Source organism: Vombatus ursinus, unplaced genomic scaffold, assembly GCF_900497805.2.
Source record: "Vombatus ursinus unplaced genomic scaffold, bare-nosed wombat genome assembly UNPS02014809.1, whole genome shotgun sequence".
Taxonomy (NCBI): domain Eukaryota; kingdom Metazoa; phylum Chordata; class Mammalia; order Diprotodontia; family Vombatidae; genus Vombatus; species Vombatus ursinus.
The window spans coordinates 6,488,286-6,511,138 of NW_020954587.1; the positions used below are offsets into that span (position 1 = coordinate 6,488,286).

At 39.6% G+C, this 22,853-nt stretch overlaps 1 protein-coding gene across 3 annotated transcripts; it reads right to left on the minus strand.

The window, feature by feature from the left end:
- Positions 1 to 2,046: 2,046 nt before the first annotated feature.
- Positions 2,047 to 22,654, minus strand: CUNHXorf38 (chromosome unknown CXorf38 homolog). Of its 3 annotated transcripts, none has more exons than XM_027875538.1 (7): positions 22,317 to 22,654; positions 20,367 to 20,495; positions 12,891 to 13,010; positions 9,382 to 9,531; positions 8,902 to 9,081; positions 2,725 to 2,890; positions 2,047 to 2,217 (listed from the first exon to the last, which is right to left on the minus strand). In XM_027875538.1, the coding sequence occupies exons 1-6, from the start codon at positions 22,530 to 22,532 to the stop codon at positions 2,750 to 2,752; spliced, it is 936 nt and encodes a 311-aa protein (XP_027731339.1). In that variant the 5' UTR covers positions 22,533 to 22,654; the 3' UTR covers positions 2,047 to 2,217; positions 2,725 to 2,749. The 3 variants fall into 3 exon arrangements, with proteins under 3 accessions (XP_027731339.1, XP_027731338.1, XP_027731340.1); XM_027875537.1 differs by having other exon boundaries at positions 20,367 to 20,501; XM_027875539.1 differs by lacking the exon at positions 22,317 to 22,654 and adding an exon at positions 22,143 to 22,269 and having other exon boundaries at positions 20,367 to 20,501.
- Positions 22,655 to 22,853: the final 199 nt, after the last annotated feature.

Here is a 22,853-nt window from a genome sequence, read left to right on the forward strand (position 1 = left end):
TTTCTGATGACATCTTTTATACTCTTTCTCTTTTGCATACATGCAGTTTCTTGTTGGCAATACATTACAGCCTAATATCTGCAGCATGCCTCTTGTCATTGCTTTCTGGGTGACCTCCAACTTTTAATTTTCCAGGCTGGTATTCTGTAACTCAGCCATAAGACATCGTCAGAAGAATAATGATATTTAAAAAAATAGGCCTTTGTTTCAGGGAAAAGCTTTGGGTCTAAAAGCCTGTATAACTGCCTCAAGGCAAACCAGCCTGCTTTCCTTCTCTGATTCTGGGTGCAATTCATTATCTATTTGCAGTGTGTTCAAGAAGTATGTGTGGGTGTATTATGAATTTAACAAAACAATAAAAACAAACGTTTCCATATATTAAGAAGAGAAAAAAGATTGTATGTGAAACTGAATTTCTTTTACATACAGCTTATTTCCCCCCCCAAATTTGTTCTGATGGACTGGTTTGATGGATTGTCTGTATCACAGTTTAGAAAACAGACATTATTCAGCTACTTGGGTTTTCCAGTATGTATAGTTAGGCTAAACTTTTGAATGAATATGGACATGGATTTCATTTAGGAGGTTCTGTAGGGTTCCAGGGCTTAATAGTACTGAATAGAAGAGGGTCATTAAACAGTATCTTTGTTGTTACATCTTTCCAAGAAATTTTTATGATTTAATAAGTTATTTAGGAAATACTCTTAGCACTGTGCTAAGAGTTTTATGAAGATCTCATTTGATCCTCAAAACTACCCTGGGAAGTAGGTGCTATTATTATCATAACCCCAATTTTATAATTAAGGAAATAGGCAAACAGAGGTTAGGTGTTTTGCCTAAGGTCACACAACTCAGCTAGTGAGGTCACATTTGAACTCAGATCTTCCTGACTCCAGGCCTAGCGCTCTATCCACAGAATTTGTCATATGCATAGGGCCTCAGTGTTTTGCTGTACTGAGTCAAATGCTTTTTAATAATTAGTAGAGTGGGATCTTATTTTCTTTATAACTTTTCAGTCACTTTCAGTCTGTAAAGATTTGGTTTGCTATAGAATACTTTCTGCCAGTGCTTGCTTGTTCACTTCCCAAGCCTTCAGCAAGGATTCCTTAATGTGGATGCAGGTTATTCTTCTAAAAATTTTATAGAGATAGAAATGTAGGCATATGGATTGGGAGTAATTTCTGGTTTGCCTTTTAAGGCCTGAGACTTTACAAGTGTTTGGTATCGTCCTCCCTTTTAGATATTTTGAGAATCTAGCTCTTAGTATCCTCAAAATTGTACTGCCTTTTACATGGATCTCCTGAGTATGTTTTATATAGTTTGGCACTTGGTTTTTTCTTTTGTAGTTATGTAGCACTTTTTCCCACTTTTAGCCCCCTAGCTATGCCCATTCTCATTAGCTGAGCTTACTACTGCCATACTAAGCAGTTTAGCTTGATTTTTGTAATAAATGCAAAGATTTTGGGAACAGCATCCATATGACATAACTGAAATTTAATCATGAAACTATTTTTTATATCTAACCCATTAATTCTAATTTTAGGAATTTGAGGCCAAGGCAGTAAGAAATAGCAATATTGTGGCAGTGGACATATCCACTGACTTAACATTTATAAAGTTAGCATTGCCGAGGTTCTTTCTATAGCTCTCTTAGGAGTAGGAAAAAAGCCTAACTTTTTTTTTCCATAAAAAAGTAACTATTGGGTAGGAGAAAGTTGTAGTATAAGAACTTTTAAAAAATTTGGTGAATGGAGAAGATAGAGCACCCAAACTTCTAATCATAAAGAAAAAGAAGAATCTTGAAGAAAAATCCCTCTTGTTACTATAAAGACTTCCATTTGCTATTATATACATTCTTCCTCCTCAAATAAAAGTTTCCAGTAATGAAGGAGGAAAGGGAATAAGCATTTATATAGTACCTACTATGTGCCTTAGCACATATACAGATATATATACAGCACTATACAGATAGCTCATTTGATCTTCACAGCAATACTGAAAGACAGGTGCTGTTATTATCTCCATTTGATAGCTGAGGAAACTGAAGTAAACAGAGGTTAAGTGGGTTGCCGAGTCACACAGCTAGTAAGTGGCTGAGGCCAAATTTGAACTTAAGTCTTCCTAGTTCCAGGCCCAGTTCCACCTTGCTGCCTCAGTAATGAGACTGGAATCAAGATGATCTTCGGGTAATATGTTTCATTTTGACTAAAGAAATCCCTGAAATGAAAGAATAAGGGTTTTAAATTAATTTTTCAAAGAAAAGGCAGGCAAAAACTAAAGGTTACTTTTATGGGTTGTTTTCATAGAATAATAACAAATATTTCTTAAAATTGTCAGTTGTTCCTGTTACAGTTACCTATGAAACAGGCATATTTATTAAATGACAATTTTAGGGATGAACTTCCCACCCCCGTCAAATCTATTATGGATATAAAGTTAATTCTCTTAAAAGTAAAACAATAATATAGTTGTGTTTGTATAAGAATTGCTGAGTTTTGTTATACATCAATTTGCTTTTCATACTTAAGAAACCATTACTTGAAGCAAATCCAGCACAGTCTATTCTTTCTTACAAAATCATCTTCCAGCAGTAGCATACATCATTTGAAATCCTAAAATTTAAATATTATTTAAATCCTGAAATAACCCTAATATTCCCCCCATAAGAAGAGATTAGAGAAGAGACAGCTGTCACTCAGTTAAAATATGTGCATTAAAACTCACCTGCAACCTCCACCAGTTTAAGCACCTACTCCCCAGGTTCCACTGTACACCTTTTTTGATAATGTAGATTAAGATCTTCCAACTTTTGTATTTCTTTTTCAAAACTAATTCCAAGATCCTTGTTGTTTCTTAGGAAGACCTTCATTGCCTGTACATTTTTAATGATCTGCAACAGTGAAATTAAACAAGACATTTACATTGAAAATTATTATCACAAGCGTTTCATTTTAAAGCCCAGCCCTGGGGGTGAAGGAAGTTATCTTGTGGTGGCAGGTAATCATTTATCTCTCTAGTTATCTCAGCTCTATGTCTTATAACGAGGTGTCAATTCCTCTTACATTTCTAGTCTCCCTTGTCAATATACCTCTTAAAATGTCACAGTCAGTGTTGAACTTAATACTCCAAATGTGATACGAACAGTGCTGAGTACCATGGAATTAGTATTACTCATTTGTTCTGGATACTCAGCTATTTGACATACTTCTTATTGTTCAGTAGTTTCAGACTGCTCGTCACCTCATTTGGGATTTTCTTGGCAAAGATACTGGAGTGGTTTGCCATCTCCTTCTCCAGCTTATTTTACAAATGAGGAACTGAGGCAAACCAGGGTTAAGTGACTTGTCCAGGATCACACAGCTAGTACTGACTCCAGGATCAGAACCGTATCCATCTGCATCACTTAGCTGCCCTGAACATTCTGCCTGGCATATATTGTATCATCTCAGCTGAACATAATATTCTTGCCCATATTTTTTTTTTTTTTGTTTTTTTGCTTTTTGGTGAGGCGATCGGGGTTAAGTGACTTGCCCAGGGTCACACAGCTAGTAAGTGTTAAGTGTCTAAGGCTGGATTTGAACTCAGGTCGTTCTGACTCCAAGGCCAGAGCTCTATTCACTACGCCACCTAGCTGCCCCTTAATATTTAACATTAATATAGAGATTTATACTTGCCAGAGCATTTTACGGATCTGATCTCATTTGATCCTCATTGTAGCCATGCAGATGTAGTAGTTTCTACTTAAAGCCCTCCAACAATTTCTGAGGGATATGTCCCCTTACCAATGCCTAAAGAAATAGGGCTTTTTGTTGGTGGGGAGTCTACCCTATTTTTTTTCCTGGATTTTAATTTTTACTATTCTAAGCTTGACAAACATAACAAACATAGTCATTTCCCATTCGAAGTAAAAAACAAAAATTATATGAAACTATTACAAATATACAACTTTTTTATTAAAACATCTAGTATGTAATATATTGTATGTATATATTGTATGTAATATATGTAATATGTAATATACATTATTATACATAACACAGAATAAATTCAACATATTAGTTCTAGAGCTATGTTTTTCCTCTTAATTTGCTCTTCGGTTCATTAAAAAAATTTTTTTTAATTGATCCTCTTTTCTTTCTTGGCATCACATCACCATACCCCTTCCTCCCACTTTCTTCCTACCCCACGCCCCCAAAATGCCTCCCCTTGTAACAAATAAGCAGAGTCAAGTAAGGAAAATCTACACATTGGCTGTCTAAAAGTGTCTCATCCTGCACCTTTAGTCTATCACCTCTCTGTCAGGTGGGAGGTAAGCTTTATCATTCATTTTCTTAACCTTAGATTGCCTGCTTTTGAATTGGAGCAGGGAACACCAAGACATTTATTTTTTCTTCTACAAGAGGATTTTAGCTAAATTTATTAAAAAATCCAAATAATAAAAAGAGTGATGAGCATCTTCACACTTTAAAGGATCATGTGAAAGATGCCTTATGGCTCCAGCCCCACCCAACATGGTTCTCTGCTAAGCCTGAAGCTGCATTCTGATGAATGCACCCCTTGTACAGCTGTCCCTTGATCCAAACACAGCCTGAACAGCTGCTGATCCCATTTGGCTCTTTTGCTGAAAATACTTTACTGTCATTTGTATACATGTGCTGTATATTTTAACAATCCCCCCTTTTTATAATTTTATGTATCGGTAAGGCTCAGGCAAACTATAGAAAATAAAAGGAGATTATGAGCTATGGCTGCCACAATGTCCTTTGCTATCCCTGAGGAGTCTTCATGCATTCTGTTTACATACCACTATACATTTACTCTAAAGTGCCAATGTCACTCTCATCTTCATAATGGACCAGTTTTAAGTCAGTCCCAAGTCATTCCATTCCTATTATCTGTATTGAAAAAAATATAACTTTGGATTGTTAAATATAAAGGGAAAAAAGTTATTGGGCCCCATACTATAATGAATGGCAAACATAGGGAATTACAGTGAGGGGAAACTCTACTCTTGTAGTGTTTCAGGAGTAGGGCCTTGCCTACTCTTCTGGCACTGCTGTCATTTTCTTCTAGTCATATGAGCATGAAAATTGAATATAGCTGCCTCAGGAGAGAAATGAAAAAAATATGGTAGCAATGGCAGTGGAGATGAGAGAGTCTCAGGATGGGCTCTTCTAGCTCCAACCAGACCAGCATTCCACAGCTGCTAGGAGGTAAGATACCAAGTTTCACCTCTGTCATCCGGGCTTTGCAGCAAAGGGACTTTAAAAGGAAAATGAATGCTGACTCAAATGTCATTTTAAAATAGCAAGGCAGAATTAAAGGTGTGCTAGAAAAAGAGAAGATTTGGTAAACAGAATCTTCCTTCTTGATTAAAGATAAAACTGATTTGTGATTAAAAATTATAAAATTCTAAGAGGTTCTTAGTCAATTTTTTGTGTCATGGAACCCTCTGGCAGGTTTGGTAAAGGTTGTGGACTATTTCTCAGAATGGTCTTTTAAAATTCTCAAAATAAAGCATATTATAAAATAAAATATAAAACAAAAAGTGTTTTAAAATAAAATTCAGAAAGCTATAAAGGAAACCAATTATCCTGATATAAAATTATAAAAAAAAATTTTAAACCACGTTTACATACCCCCAGGTTAAGAATTCCTGCTTTAAAGTCTAGTACCCATTAACAAAATCCCTCAGTGACCATCCAGTCCAACCCAAAAGCAGAACAGGGAATCTTGTTCAAGATTTTAAATATTTACTATCAGTAAATAGTCAATGAGTGAATATCAACACGTAATTAGTAATAAGAATTCTTCCTTGTGTTTAATCCAAAGTTATCTTTTGCACCTCTTCTTCTGAATTTTCTCCTTATTGTATTTCTTTATTTTTGAGTTATAAATCTTTAATTTTCAGAATCTCTGCTACTCTGCAGATTCTCCATCATATTTTAACTGAGCCATTCTAGTGTTTGTCTTACACGTTACTTGGAGGCAGGTAATCATGCAGTGGATAGTGTTGGGCCTGGAATCAAGGAGACAAGTTCACCTCTCAAACATTTACTAGTTGTGTAACCCTGGGCAAATCACTTAATCTATGCCTCAGTTTCCTCAACTGTATTGCCCTTATTCTGCAGGGCTGCTATGAGGATCAAATGAGAGAATGTTTGTAAAAAGTGCTTAGCCTTGTGCTTGGCACATAGTAGGCACTACAGAAATACCCTTGCTCCCGTCCCCTTCCTTAGGAACTCTGATTGCTGACTTCTCTCCATACAAATATCTTTTTTACTTTTGAATGATAACTGGAGTTTCTTGCTGTTGTTCCATGATCTTTGGGAAATGCATAAAATTTATTGTCTTGCTAATATACTCCTCGCCCCCACACTCAGACAGCAATGGTGAGGCAGATAGGGGAGAAAGCTGAAGTTCTTCACCATTTTTGTGTCATGAAACTCTTTGGTGGTCTGATAAAACCTAGGGACCAACTCTTAGAATAATGTTTTTAAATGCATAAAATAAAATTCAGAAAGCTCCAAAGGAAATCAATTATATTGATGTACCATGATCAAAATATTTTTAAAAAACCAAGTTCACAGACTCCAGAATGAGAACCCTTCATTTAAGTTTTAACACCTATTAAAAGAAGCATAGATTTTGGGATTGGGAAGGACCTCAGTGGCATCCAGTCTGGCCCTTATGCAGAAGAAATCTCCACTAGAATAGATCTGAACAGTTGTCATCAATCTTTTGCCTGAAGACTCCAGGAATCCGCCACCTTTTGTGGCAGCCCATTCCTCTTTTGGACAGCTTTAATTTTTAGGAATTTTTTCCTGACATTAGTCCTAAACATGCCTCTTGTCAACGTCCTCACGTTGCTTCTAGTTCTGTCCTTTGGGAACAAGCAGAACAAGTCTAATTCCTCTTCCATATGAGAGCCCTTCCAATAATATGAAGAAGGCTATTGTATCCTACCCTCCCCCCTTCAATTCAGATCCGTCTTCTCCAGTCTAACCATACCCAGTTCTGGCAAGTGATTCCCAATTTAGTATGAATCCTTCACTGTCCTGTGCCTGTCCTCTGGATGTTCCTTAGGTTATCCATGTTTTTCTTAAACTGTGATATTCAGAAATGAACACAATACTCTGTGTAGTGTCTACGGCAGTATACAGAAAGACTATTATTTCCTCATTTTTGGAAATCACACTTCCCAGGGTAGCCTTGTCTTGCGCACTGCAGTTGCTACAGAATTAGTGCATTCTTATTCCAAGACTTACTGGGATAGAGAAGTTACATGAAAAAACCACCTTGCCAACCAAACGATTATCTTCCTTGTGTTTTAAGCAGCCAGTGGCAAATGCTACCCATGCTACCAGTAGGACAAGTGAAGAAAAGGACTCAGGAGAATTGAAATTCAGGGTATCCTGGTGATTTTAGCCTAATTAGACCTATAATACTTCTGATGTCCGTCTGCATACAGTGTTGTTTCTATTGCTGTTTTTTATAGTCCTCAGCTGAGAACCTTGCCTCATATTTTACAGAAACAACTGAAAACATTTACTGTGAGCTCTGTCTTCCTCATCACATAGATGCCATATGCCACTACTGTTTCCATCACTCCTGTCTCACAGGATGAAGTAGCCTTGCTCTACCAAGGCCAACCCTCTACCTACTCAAATGATTCCCTTTCATTTTGTATCCTCCAAGAAACTGCCCCTCTGTCATTCCCGCTCTTTCACTTATTTTCAATCCCTCCCAATTTCTCGTTTTTTTTCCCGTTGCCTTACAAGCATGCCCAAGTCTTCCCAAAAAACTCTCACTTTAGCTCTCTATCCCCACCATTGTACTGTCTCTTTTGCCTTTTGTGGCTAAACTACTTGAAATGGCCATCAACAATAGGTGCCTCTACTTTCTCTCCTACCTTTCCAGTCTTCTTACACCTTACACTCTGACATTCAATTTGATGACCTTGATCTCCTGGCTGTTCCGAAGATACTCCATCTCTTGGCTCTGGCATACCCCATCCCTGGTATGCTCTCCCTCCTATCTTTGCTAATTGGCTTCCTTAAAGTCTCAACTAAAATCTCATCTTCTACAGGAAGTCTTTCCCAACCTCTCTTAATTCTAGTGCCTTCTTTCATTTATTTTCTATTTATTCTGTATATACCATATTTCACCATATAATTGTTGCTCCCTGTTTTTTCAGTCCAAAATTGGTTTGTAACCTTTCATCTCATAATTGTCGCATGATATAATTCTGTTTGTCACGCCGCTTAAAAGGTAAACAGAGGAGCAATGTATTCACCGGTGGCATATGAATATGAATTTATCTCTTGTGCATTGAGAGATGTGAGCCTAGAGTTCTCAGTGCATGTGCATTGTCAATATTTAATTTTAACATATATTCACAAGTATTCTGTACGTCCTAATCCTACAGCAAAGACAGTTTAGTAATAAATGATTTTTAAGTAATACTGGCACAATTTTAAAAGTCGTACTCCACTTTTTTGTGAAAAAATTTGGCATAAAATCTGCAACAATTATGTGGTGAAATACGGTAGTTTTTTGCACATATTATTTGCCTGCTATCTCCCTATAAGAATGAGTTCCTTGAGGGCAGGTATTGTCTTTTGCCTCTTTTTGTATACTCAACACTCAGCATAGTGCCTGGTATACAATTAGCTCTTAATGTAAGTTTATTGATTGATTGACTTACACTTTTAACATAGTAACCAGTTGATTCATACTTTAAAAATATATATTAATCTGTATTTACGAAATATTCATTGTCAGTAATTATTTGGTTTATAAACCAGAACAGGAAATGTTCATTATAAGCATGGCTTGGATTACTAATTTCTCCTAATGGATTTTTTAAAAGAATTTTTACACATAATATCTGCTTTTTACCTCTTCAGGTGATATTGCTTGCTCTTCTGCTTGAAGATAATTCTCTTGAAGTTTTTCCCTTAGTAATTCCATTTCTATTTCGTTGATTTCACTTTCACTGAGGTGAATCCTGGTTTCACTTTCAGGCCCATCCAACTGATCATCCCCAGGGATGTGGACAGCCCAGTCAGATGTCAGTAGCTATTTGGATCCATAAAAGAAACATATATTAATTCATTTATATTCAAAACATAGTCTTTTAAAATCATTCAATAAGGATTATGATTAAAAGCTGTTAATTGGGGCTGTGTTGGTATCATTTTGACAGTAGAAAAAAAAGCATCTAAGTACAGGAGGATTTCAGGTCATATATGAACCTATCTGGGGCACTCTCTTTTTTTGTATCAAAATCCTAAAATTGGGTTAAACCCTATAAGATCCAAACTCCAGATGTTTGCAGAATTTTCTTCTTTGTTCCATATAGTCACCAGACATTTTTACCTGTTCTACTCTGGCACTTGTGGCTGCAATCTCTGGGATATTCTTGAATTCATTCAAAAAACTTTGAATCTTCTTCTGAAAATCTTGCAGCCATGTAGAAGAGACCTTCATTTCTGAGGAGTGCATGATTTCATTACGACACTTAATCACCTAAAAGTAAGAAGGAATCACAGAATCTTCAAGTTTGTGTATGTCCTTAAAGACCATCTAACTGAATTCATACTTGACTGGAGATGCCTCTACAACATCCTCAACATTCTGGGGAACATACTACCTCTTAAATCAGTTCTCTTTATTTCTTAGTAGTTCCAACTGTTAGGAAGTTTTTCCTTACACGAAGATGTAACTTGCTTTCTTTGAGTTTCATCCCTTGTTCTGAGTTCAGCTCATTACACCAACCACAACAAGCCTAATTCCTTTTCTACATGCGAACCCTACATGTAATTGAAGAGAACTATCCTGTCACCTTACGTTCTTCTCTGCCCCAGGCTAAACATTCCCTGTTCCTCCAACTGATTTTCATAAAGTTAGGAACTTGAGGCCCTTCACTATCTTCTTTCTGCATGCTTTCCAGCTTATCAATGTCTCTCTGAAAATGTGAAATCCAGAACTGGAATACTCCTAATGTGGTCTGAGCAGGGTAAAATAGAACAGGACCATCACCCTCCCTTATTCTGGACCCTTTGCTTCTCTTAAAGAAGTTTAAAGTTTGCATTAGTTTTTTTGATTGTCATATTGCAGCCCACCAAAGCCCCCAGTTCTTTTTCATGTTAATTTCTATCTAGCCAAGATTCCCCATCAATTTGTAAAATTGATTTTTTGAACCCAGGTGTGGGACTTTACAGTTAGTATTAAATTTTATCTTGTTAGATTTGGCCTATTGTTAAAAAAAAGTTAGATCTTTTTTTTTTCCTGGTTGTCATTCATTATGTTAGCTCTTTCTTCCAGCTTTTGTGTCATCAGCAAATCTAACAGACCTGCCATCTTTCCCATCTTCTAAGTTACTGAGAAAAAGGAGAGCAGTACAGGGCCAAAGAAAGACCCTTGGGGATCATCACATGAAATGTTCTTACTCTCTTGGCAACCTCATCAGCTCTTATGGGTTTAATTACCATGTCTATGCAGATTACTCAGAGATCTGTATATCTAGCAGCTCTCCCCTGAGCATCATCAATTATGTATTGTACATTTCAAATTGCCTGTTACTGAGACATCTCAAATGCAACATGTATGAAACTGAACTCATTATCTTGACCCCCAAACCTTCCCCTCTTCCAAGCTAACCTATTTCTATCAAAAACTACCACCATTGTTCCAGTATCCCAGATTGTCAACCATGGCATTTTCCTATACTCCTCATTCTCCCTCAGCCCACATATCCAATTAGTTACTAAATCTTGCTGTTTCTACCCCACAACATCTGAATCTAGTTCCTTCACTAACCTTAATTCAGGCCCTTAACACCTCTGATCTAGATTATTGTCATAGCCTGTACTCTCCTATTTATTTCCAAATAAATAGCTCCCTTTTGCCTCCAGCATAAAATATAAACTGACAACCTAGTCCCAATCTATCTTTCCAGCTTCACTGAGGTAGCCTCACAGATGCAGCTAGCTTGCTCAGTGAATATAGCACTGGGCCTAGAGTCAGGCAGATCTAAGTTCAAATCTGGCCTCTGGCACTTACTAGCAAGTCACATAACTTCTTTTTGCTTCAGCTTTCTCAACTGTAAAGTGGGAATAATGACAGCACCTACCTTAAAAGGTTGTTGTGAGGATCAAATGAGATCATATTTGTAAAGTGCTTAGCTCAGTGCCTGGCACATAGCAGGGGCTATATACATGTTTTTTTCCCCCTTCATTGGACATTATTCCCCTACTTGTCCTCTGTGATTTAACCAAACTGGCCTTCTCTCTGTTCCTCACACACAATACTCTGTATTTTCTGTCTCCATACCTAGAATACATTCCCTTCTTAACCCTGCTTCATAGTCTCTCTTTAAGACAAAATTCAACCATCTTCTGCATGAAATCTTGTTTAGTTCCCCCAGATGCCAGGGTTCTCCTTCCCAAACTACTATGTATAAACTACTTAGTATGTATTTGTATTTGTTTATCCACTTTATATTCATACTGTATATATATATTTTTTGTACCTGTTGCCTCCCATGTTAGAATGTAAGCTTCTTGTGAGTAGGGATTCCTTCATTCTTTGTACTTACATCTTCAGTGCCTAGCCTAGGTACTTAACACATACTTGTTGAGGACGTGATTCTAAGCTAATTAGAATTAGTTAATAAATACTCTTTATGTGTAGTTATTCAAAACAGTTTCAAATAACTCAATGTATTAATGTGCAGCTCACCCTTTTCCATCTTTTATACAAGACTAGCAGGAAAGACAGTCAAATATTCTAAATGAATGAAAATATATGTATTAACTACATGTATTTAACTACATGTCAAGTACTAGTGATACAAATAGAAAAAGTGAGACAGTCTTTACTCTCAAGGAGCTCAAACTCTAATTTGGGGAGACAAGACATCTTATTGCTGGAATCTAGGTAAATGCTAACTACAAATTCCCCTGATTTAGTCTAAAAATGTGTCAGTAAATGAGGTTAGTTGGGCATGGCCCTTTTTTCTTTTTTTTAAAGAAACCATGCTGATAGTGATCAGCACTTTTTCTAGATGTTTACTAATCATTGTTTAAATAATATATTCTAGAATTTTATCAGGAATAGAATTCAAGCTCATAGGCCTATAATTGCAGACTTAGTTCTCTTCAGTTTTAAGAAAACTGGGTAATATTTCCTTTTCCAGTCTCGTCACACCTCTTCCATTCAATTTATGATCTATCAAAGATCACTGACAGCTCAGCAGTCACAGCTGTCAGTTCTTTCCATATGCTGGGACAAAGGTCAACTGGATCTAATGACCTGGACTCAAATCATGTCAGCTTCTTATTTAGACATTTTAGTGCTGTCCTATCCACCTGAAACAACAGTCTTATCCCTTTTCTCATACTCTTTTCCCCAACATAGTTAAGGAATAATAATAATTTCTAAAACATCATAGTTGAACAGTGACACAAGTTTAAATTAGAAAAGCAAACAGGCCACTATGTCAGAAAGAGAGCATATGTTGGGATGGGGGGGGAATGTGATTTTAAAAAATTTCTTCTGTTTATTAAGTAGCTTTTATTTTACCTATTCTTAATTTTAAAAGTGGAGCATTTTACATTTCTGTATCTCTTTAAAAGAAAAACAACCACCTTTGAACCTTACAAACCCATCAAAAACTGAATTAAGTTGCTTCATTTTTGTAGTCCTTGATTTTTTTTTCTATGAATCAGAGGTTCTCAATAGGAAAAAGATTTCCCACACTTGATTTACACTGATATTTTCCAGTGAAGGCCACTACTAAACTAGCCAGTTCACTGGTGTTCATGGCTGGCTTAAAATTTAAAATCAGACAACTTAAGTGTTTAGAAGTACCTGGAAGTTCTTACCTCTATGACTTTCTTTCGATCAATCCTGAAGTGATCACAGGAGTTGATAAGACTTAGAAGAGCAACTGCATCACATTCCTCAGGTCCTTTTTTGTCTGCCAGTCCCCTGGGCATAAAAGCCTATATGTAAGAGCCCACAAAATTCTCACTCGCTTTAGGAAGTTGCAAATCATTCATCACATCTATATTTTCCTAAGGATAACAACCAAGGTTTTTTCAGTCTTTAAATAACAAAAATTTGCCTGAATCAGGTTTCTGGTGAATCCTAAGTACAAGTTGGGCAGCAGGGTTCTAAATAATCATAGAACTTTCTGAAAGAAATTTCAAAGGAAGGGGTTTATCCAATCTGTTTTTCTTACCCCAAGTAAAACTGGCTAACCCACAAAATTTGTTATTTCTCCTATTTTCAAAGGTCTTAAGAATCCTCCATAACCTCTCCTGGTAACTCGTGCTAGTGTTTCACAAATTCTAATAGTAAGGAGGCTTTCTCATTGAAATACAAGTGGTTGTGCTGTTAAAGTAGAAGCACTATAAAACACAGATAGTCCCAAACAAACAGACACAGTCTATGGGAGATAAGTAAAAGAAACATCCATACAACACAACCCACTACAGTAGCTCAGGATTCAGTGTAAAACAGAGGAAGATAGAAGTCTAAGAAAGATTATACATACTTACATACAAATACATGTATCTGTATCTATATCTATATTCTACTAATGAAAACAAAATCAGAAGACACATACACACAGAAGAAATCTGTGCTAAAGCTACCACAACTCTGATGGATCAATTCTCAAGCTTTCTGAAAGAGGAAAGGATAATAAACCCTTGGGGGAAAAATCATGTAAAAATGAGACCAAGAAAATGGCAAAAACCATTGCATCAAAATGTGCGCACGTGTGTGTGTGTGTGTATAAAATCTCCCTTAGATTACTGCATGTTTTAGTGCGTATTTTTAAATACACACATACATATGTAGTGTCCTCAAAATTCTGTGCAGTTTTAAGCTTTAATATATATAATTTTAAATATATATTCATATATTTCATTTTTAAAGATATATACAATTTTAAAGCACTATTATCCAGTATAAAATAGATTCTTTATTACTAACCTGGCCTAGCTTCTCTCCCCTTCACTCCATAAATCAGCCTTTTTTCCCCTTAAAACCACATCAAATGTAATAGGAAAAGGGAAAATCTATGAATTTCACAACTAGCCCATGGTAGTAATGGTCCTAAGACTTGACTGCTATGTTTTTCTTCCTCGTTTCTTCTTGCCAATTCAATAATGTTTTATTGTGTATTTAAGTCTTTTTGTCTCCTTTTATTTGAGTTCACAGACTATCACCTTTTCCTAAGGAAGTTTAACTTCATGTAAATTAATTACCACAAGGAAGACACTAAAAGAACCTGAGAACTATTTTATCAGCAAATAGTTGATCTCTTTGCCACGGGAAGAGAAAAGGTAGCCAAGGGCAATACTGGCATAGGCTATAAACTCTTGTAAAATCTTACAGAGTGGAAGATTACGTGCAGTATCAGTTCATAAAACAGTAACAAACAGTGAAGGGAGGAACAAGGTTATAGAAAAATTTGGCATGAAGCACAACCATGCCAGATTATTTGAAAAGCAGTTAACAATAAAAATGTAAAGAGGACAAAGCCACTATTTCTCTAAAAAATTTTCTCCATAATGTAATGTAGCTACATCCTGTCTACTTTTAACATATGGTTCCCATGTGAAGAAGTAGAAAAGGCGCTAATAAAACAACATGGGCAGAGTGGCTGGGTTAGACCATGTATACCCAGGAGGGACCTGTGCTAGCGGTGAAAACTTGAGGGATCAATTCTCAAGATACTTGAAAGAGGGAGGAGAGGATAATAAACACCTGGGGGGAAAATCATGTAGTTATTGAGAAACGAGACTAAGAAAATGGCAATAGCCACTGCATCAATAGCAAGCTTATCTCTATAAGCCTATCTCTGCAAAAATCTTTTGACAGAATAATGCCCTTCAGGTTATCCTCGAAGACTTGAGAAGGGAAACAGGCAGGTTTTCACAAGCAACATTCAATAGTACACTAGTAGACTCTCCATCTTTACTATCACACAAATGACTGAAAGGTGCTATAGAGCATACAAGATCCTACTTTCTTTCCTGTTTATTAACTACAAAAACCACTTGACTTGGTAGAGTCATTAAAGACTCTAAGACATTAAAGACATTGCCTTAAAGACTCTTTTCCAACAAGATGGCTTCCGTGCATTGGTCACAATCATATAAGACTGCAATTAAGATATTAAAATATAATCATAGATTACAGGATCATAGTCACACCTGGAAAAAACTTTGGAGGTTATTTAGCCCAATGCCCTCAAGAAAATGAGGCTGAAGGTAGTAAGAGGCAGAACCAGGATTCAAATCTAGGTCCTCTGACTAAATTTAGCCTTCTTCCCATTGTACTACAACAGAAACTGCTTTGTTCTAAAGTCCTCTGATTATTAATATGAAGCAAGGCATGTGACAGAAGATGTATATGTACCAAAAGTATTTGCTGCTGTCATGGAAGATGTCCATAATTGAATCTAAATAGAAGAGGTATATGCCCTCTAGATCAGGAGTTCTTAAATCGGCTCCCATGTCATAGGATCCATGGATAGATTTCAGAAGGCCCACGAACTTAGATGGGAAAAAGAAACACACCTTTATTTTCACTAACCTCTAAATGAAATTTTGCACTTCAATTATTTAAAAATATTCTTCTGAGAAGGGGAACCCAGGTTTCACCATACCACCAAAGGGATCCATGACATAAACGATGTTAAGAACCCCTGCTCTAGATGGTAAGCTCTCTCAGATGTTCCTGGTAGCTGATGACATTGTGCTGGTTACATCAAGCCCCAGAACATTATAAAGTCACCTAAGGGAGATATGTAATCACTATTCACATGGGACCGAGAAGAATGCCTATTGTCCAGATTATGATACATAGTTGTACGTACATCAGAACATATCCTAGACAAAAACTAAAAATGGACAATGAATTGCACCCACAACTCATTAAAAGGATAAAGAAAGGCTGGCTTAAATTTGGGAAACCTCACAGTGCTTTTAATGACCCCAAACTTCTCCTTGAAACAAAGCCTTGTCTTTTTAACATCAGTGTCTTCCCAGGGATGAAATGTGGATACAAATCATGGGAATAGCCACAGACTCTGAAGTCTCTGAATTTAAGGGGTGGCCACCAAAGAGTGATGTTGTGGTATGTACAGATGGGTCTGAGAAGGCTGTAGTATATTACCAATTAAGAAGTGAACAGGCTAAGCAGCATAAAGATCAGAGGCATGTGACCAGAAAAGAAGTTGGGCTGCTCACATTATGAGAGTGAAGGCTGGACAGCCTGCCAGCTCCACTGAAGATCTAGGTAAAGGACCCTAGCACATGGGGTGAATGGCCTGTAAAGAATTTACAGGAGGAGCACAGGATGATAGAGAGCTAGAAAGGAGCTCACGAGCCATCAGGAGAACATAGGATAAATAGTGGTGATTGTTATCTGCACTGGTGGATAAGATTGGAGCCCCTCTTAAGAATCACCACAAGAAACCTGGAAAATTAAAGGCCAGGGATGGTTTCTATATGAGTGGACATTGTTACTTAATAACCCCTCCCTCATAACAAAGAGATATAGTTAAGAAAAACAAACTGAAACATTTACCATGTCTAATAGCAATGCCTCTTTCTGTTCCTGTAGCCTACCACCTTTCAGTTGAGACTGGAGGCATGCTTCAGTCCTCATCAATCAAGATGGATCTGAGTACAGTGATCTGAATTATGATGTCTTTTTGTATTTTTCTTTGTATTTTTGTGATCATAATATATGACCACCAAATAACCCTCTTGGTTCTGTTTATTTCAATCTGAATCATTTCATACAATCCTTCCCACATTTTCCTGAATTCCTTGTATTTGTTATTAATATGATGCAATAACAGTCTATCACCTTCACAAAATCACATCATTTTAGAGCTGGAAGGTACTTCAGTGGCCCTTTGTGTATGGGTCCAAGTGAAACACGGAGGAATCACATTCATAAACCACAATTTGTTTATCCATTTCTTACCCTTTTCTATTACAAAAAGCATCATTATTTTGCAAGGTCACATGGAATATAAAGTCAGTCATGTCTAAATTAGTCTGCATCTCCTTAGGGCTATCAAACCAACCCTTAGGGTAAATTTCATCTTCCTGCTCTCCAGAAATGGTTAGTGCTGGCCAATTTGACTTGACCTAAACAGTTTTTATTTGTGGAGCATTTTCTGGAAGCCCCTCATCCTACCTTCGGTTTTTTATTTCTTCCCCACCTGCCTCTATAAAACATACCAGAAGTTTCTTCTTGGGTCAGTGGAATAACGTAGGGTGCTATTATAGTCCCTGCTCATTCTGGGGATGTGGGAGAGAACCCACATTACCTTCTTAGACTGCGGTTCTTTCCATTTTCATGGCCCCAAAACTCTGAAGTTCAGACTGGTTGTTCTAGCCCTGTGCCATTCCCAGTCAGTGCCCTAAGGGGGCTCTGGATTTCAGGAGAGGAGAGGGACCCTGTTGTAACTATGGAGGGAAGCTGACTTTAGCTTCTAAATCATAGGCTTCCAGAATGTTCTGGGGACCACAACTATTCACTCAGTCAGTAAGCATTTATTGAATACCTGCTGTGTGCTAAGAACGGCGCTAAATGCTGGGGACTCAAAGAAAGGCAAAAGACAGTCCCTGTTCTCAAGGAGTTTGAAGTCTAAAGGGGGAGACAACATGAAAACGACTGAACAAAATATATATGTAGGTTAAATTAGAGATAATCAGTAGAAAGCAGGCACTAGTAAGCAGGGAAAGGCTTCTTGTAGAAGATAGGATTTTAAAGGAAGCCAGGCAAGTCTGGAGGCAGAGATGGGGAGGGACAATATTCCAGGCCTGCAGAACAAACAGCTACTGTAAATTCCCAGATTCTGGAGATGGGAATGTTTTGTGCAAGGAACACTGTCTCTAGATTGCACAGTTCGGGGGTGGGGGGGTAAGGAGTATGGTGTAAGACGTCTGTTGAGGTAGGAATGAGCCAAGTTGTGAGGGGTTTTGAATGAAATTTTTTATATAATTTTTTAGAATTTTATATTTGATCCTAGAGGTAATAGGGAGTAACTGGAATTTATTGAATGGGGGAAGACATGGTGAGATCTGAGCTTTAGGAAGATCAATTTGACAGCTGAGGGGGTGGACTGAAGAGCAGGGAAAGCCTTGAGGCAAGGAGACCAACCAGCAGGCTGCAGCAATATTCTAGGGGTGAGATGATGAGGGCCTGGGACAGAGGAGAGAAAGGGGCCTGTATGAGAGAGATTTCATCACCAGTTTTCAGCCTCTGGCAATCTGGTTTACAGGTCCACCATTCAACTGAAACAAGCTCACTCACTCCAGGTTACCAGAGATCTCTTGTTAAATTCAATGACCTATTCTCAGCGTCCATCTTTCTCGATCTCATGGTAACACTCAACCTTCTTGACCTCTATGCAGCACTTGATGCTGGTGACTACCCATTCCTTTGGCCATTCTCTCTTCCCTAGACCATCTTCCTCGCCATTTCCATGACATGACTGCAAACTGGAACTCAGGCTCCCACCTCTTCAACCACAGGTTTCTGACTTATGACATTCACTTTCTCTTACCCAGACCCAGACCCACTGTACTACTTCTCCCCAACATCTCCTCCTTCACTCCATTCCAATTCTAGCCCAGAGAACAGAAATCAAATCAACACTACCATTTCTGGAAAGGAAGTGTCAGTTAATTGTCCTGGGACTCCAATCGCCGTTCTCTAGGACTTTTCCTGTTCCAAACACTCCTCCCTGGCCACCATGTCTTCTATTAGAATGTAAGTTCCCTGAGGACAGGGGCTGTCTTGTTTGCTTTTATTTGCATCCCCAGAGTTTAGCACAGTGCCTAGCATGTAGTAAGTGCTTTGTTATCAATTCATTTTCTTTTCTTTTTTTTTTCTTTTTTCTTTTTGGTGAGGCAGTTGGGGTTAAGTGACTTGCCCAGGGTCACACAGCTAGTAAGTGTCAAGTGTCTGAGGTTGGATTTGAGCTCAGATCCTCCTGACTCTAAGACCAGAGCTCTATCCACTGTGCCACCTAGCTGCCCCTATCAATTAAATCTCTAAGCTTTAATGACAACAACACTTCTACCTCTCTGATGGACTGTTCCCAGTGTCCTTTACAAAATCATCTATCTTTTGTCCCCTATGTGTGGGTGTTCCTCAAGGCCCTGTTCTAGGCCTTCTTTCTCTATGCTTCATAAGTTCAGCTAGCAGAGGACTACCAGATCTATATATCTAACCCTCCTTTCTCTTCTGAGTTCTAGATCTCCAGTTGCCTCCTAGGTATAAGAGTCACTGGAATCCAGAACCACCTCAAACTCAGCATGTCCCAAACTGAACTCAATGTCTGCTTCCCTAAACTCTTCCCTTCTCAATATATGGCTCGTCATCAGTGATGTCTTCTGGCCACCCAAGTCTGCAGCCTCAGAGTCATCTTTGGCCCTTTTCACTATATCCATTCGGTCGCCTCTGGAACATCTCTTGCATTCATCCCTTTCCTTCTGCACATGCTATATCCAACATAATTCAGGCCCTAATTACTTCTCCCCTAGACTACTTGCAGAAACCTCCTAATCTTTGCTCACCTCTGTGCTCCCTAATCCATCTTCAACACTGATGCCAGGCTAAAGCACAGGTCTGTCCAGATCACATCCCTGCTCAGAAGATGCAGCTGTTCCCTATGCCTTCTAGGACAAAATACAACCCCCTTTGGCATTTTAAAGCCCCTCATAATGTAGTTCTAGTCTGTCTTAATGCTAATTACATTTTTTTTCATTTCAGCTAGAATGGCTCACCAGCCCAACACACAGCATCCTATCTCCTACTTAGGTGCTTTTTCATGAATTCTCCCCCACATCTGGAGTGCTCCCCTCTTCACCTGTGCCTCTGGGAACACTAAGCTTCCTTCATAGCTCAGTTCAAGGGCCTACCTTACTATTCCAGTTGTTAATGCCTGTCCTCCACCCTCTCCATTACTTTGTATTTATCATATACATATCTATCTACCCATCTCTCTCATCCACTATCATTTATTTACTTAGAAAAAGTAAGTTCCTTGAGGTTGGGGACTGTCTCATTTTTGTCTTCACATTCCCAGCTCCTAGCACAGTGCCTGGTATGTGATAAAAGACTTAACAAATGCTTGTTGAACACAGTGCTTGGCACACAGTAGATGCTTAATAAATGTTTATTGATTGCTTGAATTGAGTTGAATCCCACCTGTACTCCATCTCTGGGTTCTCACAGCCCTATATTTGGGTCACACCTTTTGCTCCCTGATGCTGGTTTAATATAGGTCTCTATCAAAGAAGTATTAGATAAGAAGTTACCTTTGCCAGTTCCCAGGGGTCAAAAGGCCAGTGCTCAGGCTTGCAATTTCCCCAGTAGATGTCTCCATTTCTGTTGGTGTGATGTTTCAAAATCTCCTTTTTCCATTCTGCACACAACTGACATTGAGGCTGAAACTAAAAGGAATTAAGGGGAGGAAGGAAAATGGTATATGGAGTTCGAAGTAATTCCGGATGCAGAGTGCTGGTGTGGCATGGTGTCCGGAATATAGTAGGTGCTTAATAAATGCTTGTGGACTTGGCAGGTGTTTACTATCACTTTTCAGTACAGGACAAAGATCATAGTTATAGCTGGAAGGGACCTTAGAATCATCTAGTCCAACCTCCTTATTTTAGAGATTAAGAAAATGAGGCCCAGAGGTTGTCACTTGCTCACACAGCTAGGAAAGGTCAGAGCTTGGATTTGGACCCAGGTCCTCTGACTCCAAATCCACTGTTCTTTTACCACACTAAGCATTAGCTTAGCAAATAGCTGAAAAACCAGTTTGCTGGGGAAAGAGTGGCTGCATTTTAGCACCTGACATTCAATTCATCAAAAACAGAGGCCCACATGAGCAGTCCCTGACAAAATTCACCTACATAACGTTGGGCTAGGTAGTCCACAAGATTTCCACGTACTCCCTGAGTGTCTCATCCATGGAGGGTGAGGGGAGCGTCACTGGCCCAGGGGTGGGGAACCTGTGGCCTTCAGGCCACATGTGGCCCTCTAGGTCCTCAAGTGTGGCCCTTTGACTGAATCCAAACTTCACAGAACAAATCCCCTTAATGAAAGGGTTTGTTCTGTAAAACTTATCTGTAAAAGCACAGAACTTGGGGCTCTGTCCGAGGACTTTACAAGGTACATCAGTTGACAAGCATTTATTAAGCATCTTACTATATGACAGGTATGCTGGCTAAGCCCTGGGTGTCAAAGGCAGAAGATAGCCAGTCCTCTCAAGGAGCTCACTGTTTAATGGGGGAGACATTATGCAAACTAGGTACAAATAAGAAATGTACAGGAAATTGAAGCTAATCCAGCAGACATCAGCAGGAGGCATTAGCATTAAAAAAGGACTGGAAAAGGCCTCTTGGTGGGATTTTAGCTGGAGATAGAGCCAGGAGATAGAGATGAGGAAAGAGTATTTCAGGCATGGGGGGCAGCTGGTGAAAATGCCCAGTCTGGAGATGGAGCATCCCTGTGAGGAGCAGCAAAGAGGTCAGTGTCACTGGATAGCAGAGTACAGCATGTATCTGGGGGTGGGGGGTGGGGTAAGGTGTAAGACTGGGAAGGCAGAAGGGGCCAGCTGGTGAGAGGCGTTGATGTCAGAGGATACATTCTATTCTGCAGGTGACGGGGGAGCCACTGCAGTTTACTGAATAGGGGGTGAAGTGGTCGAAGCGCCTGAGTGACCGGGAGGATGGTGGTGCCTCCACAGCAACAGTAAAGAAGGGAAGGAAGGAGGGTTGGGGGAGGAGGGGCGGGAGAGAATGAGTTTAGTTCTGAACATAATGAGTTTTAAGATGTTCACGGGATGTCCAACTGGAGATGTCCAAGAGGCAGCTTAAGATGTGAGTCTGGAGGCTGGGAGAGATGTTAGGGTTAAGGAGTCTAACAGCCCATGGGAGCTGAAGAGATACGAGTAAGAAAGAAGGGGGGGAGGGTAGGTGGTCTGTGGGGGGAAAAACTGGGAGGGAGGGGGTCTGAATTCTTTCGAGTTTCTTTGCTTCCAAGGGCAGCTCGGTCGCTGGTGGATCAAAGTGATGTCTGGAGTCCCTCACCTCCTCCGGCCAACTCTGCTACCTCTGTCCGGTCTGAGGCCAGAAAAACGGGGGGCGTCCCTAGGGGACGCCTAGGGACAAAGGGTGCGAACAGGAAGAGGAAGCAGCCAGCTTGGAAAGGGAAGGGGAGGGGGGAGCCGGCGTGAGGACGCCGCCCCGGGACGCCCTTCTCACCTGCCGAGCCCGGGGGGTGCAGCGCACGCCTCCGATGCAGGAGGCGCGGGGGCCCAGGCTGGGGGCCCAGGACAGGATGCGCTGGTGGAAGGCATCCACCTCGGCGCGGACGAAGCCCTGCAGACAGGCGCGCAGCAGCAGCAGGCAGTGCCCCGCCTTCACCCAGTTCTTGTACTCCGTGCTGTTGAGGCGCAAGGCCAGCTCCGAAAGCACCATCTTCGCGGAAGCCCGGACACTCAGGCACTGTGCGCATGCTCGCCCTTTTAGTTTGGACGGAATGGGGAGGAGTCAACTGCCACCTAACTCGGGCGCTCGGGTCCCCTGCACCGTTCCTCCCTTCTCTGGTTGCCCCCCGCTTCCGGAGGTCCGCTGGCGCGCCCCATTCTCCGCCCCCGGCCCCTCTGGTCGGGCTGGGGCGGACGCCGCAGTTGTCCCAGGAGCCGCGGTGCGCCTGGGCCACGCTCAGCCCAGCCACCCTGGGGAGATGCGGTGGTGCTTAGCCCGTCTTAGAAAGGACCACACTTTTGTTCTCTTTGT

What these genes read in the sequence shown, in the direction of transcription:
- CUNHXorf38 (XM_027875537.1), bottom strand. Translation starts at nt 22,532, where the DNA reads ATGGTGCTTTCGGAGCTGGCCTTGCGCCTCAACAGCACGGAGTACAAG. An exon ending in ATCGAAAGAAAGTCATAGAG is followed by an intron (nt 9,532 to 12,890) that starts GTAAGAACTTCC and finishes TCTTACTTTTAG; the next exon opens with GTGATTAAGTGTCGTAATGA. An exon ending in CAAGTGCCAGAGTAGAACAG is followed by an intron (nt 9,082 to 9,381) that starts GTAAAAATGTCT and finishes GGATCCAAATAG; the next exon opens with CTACTGACATCTGACTGGGC.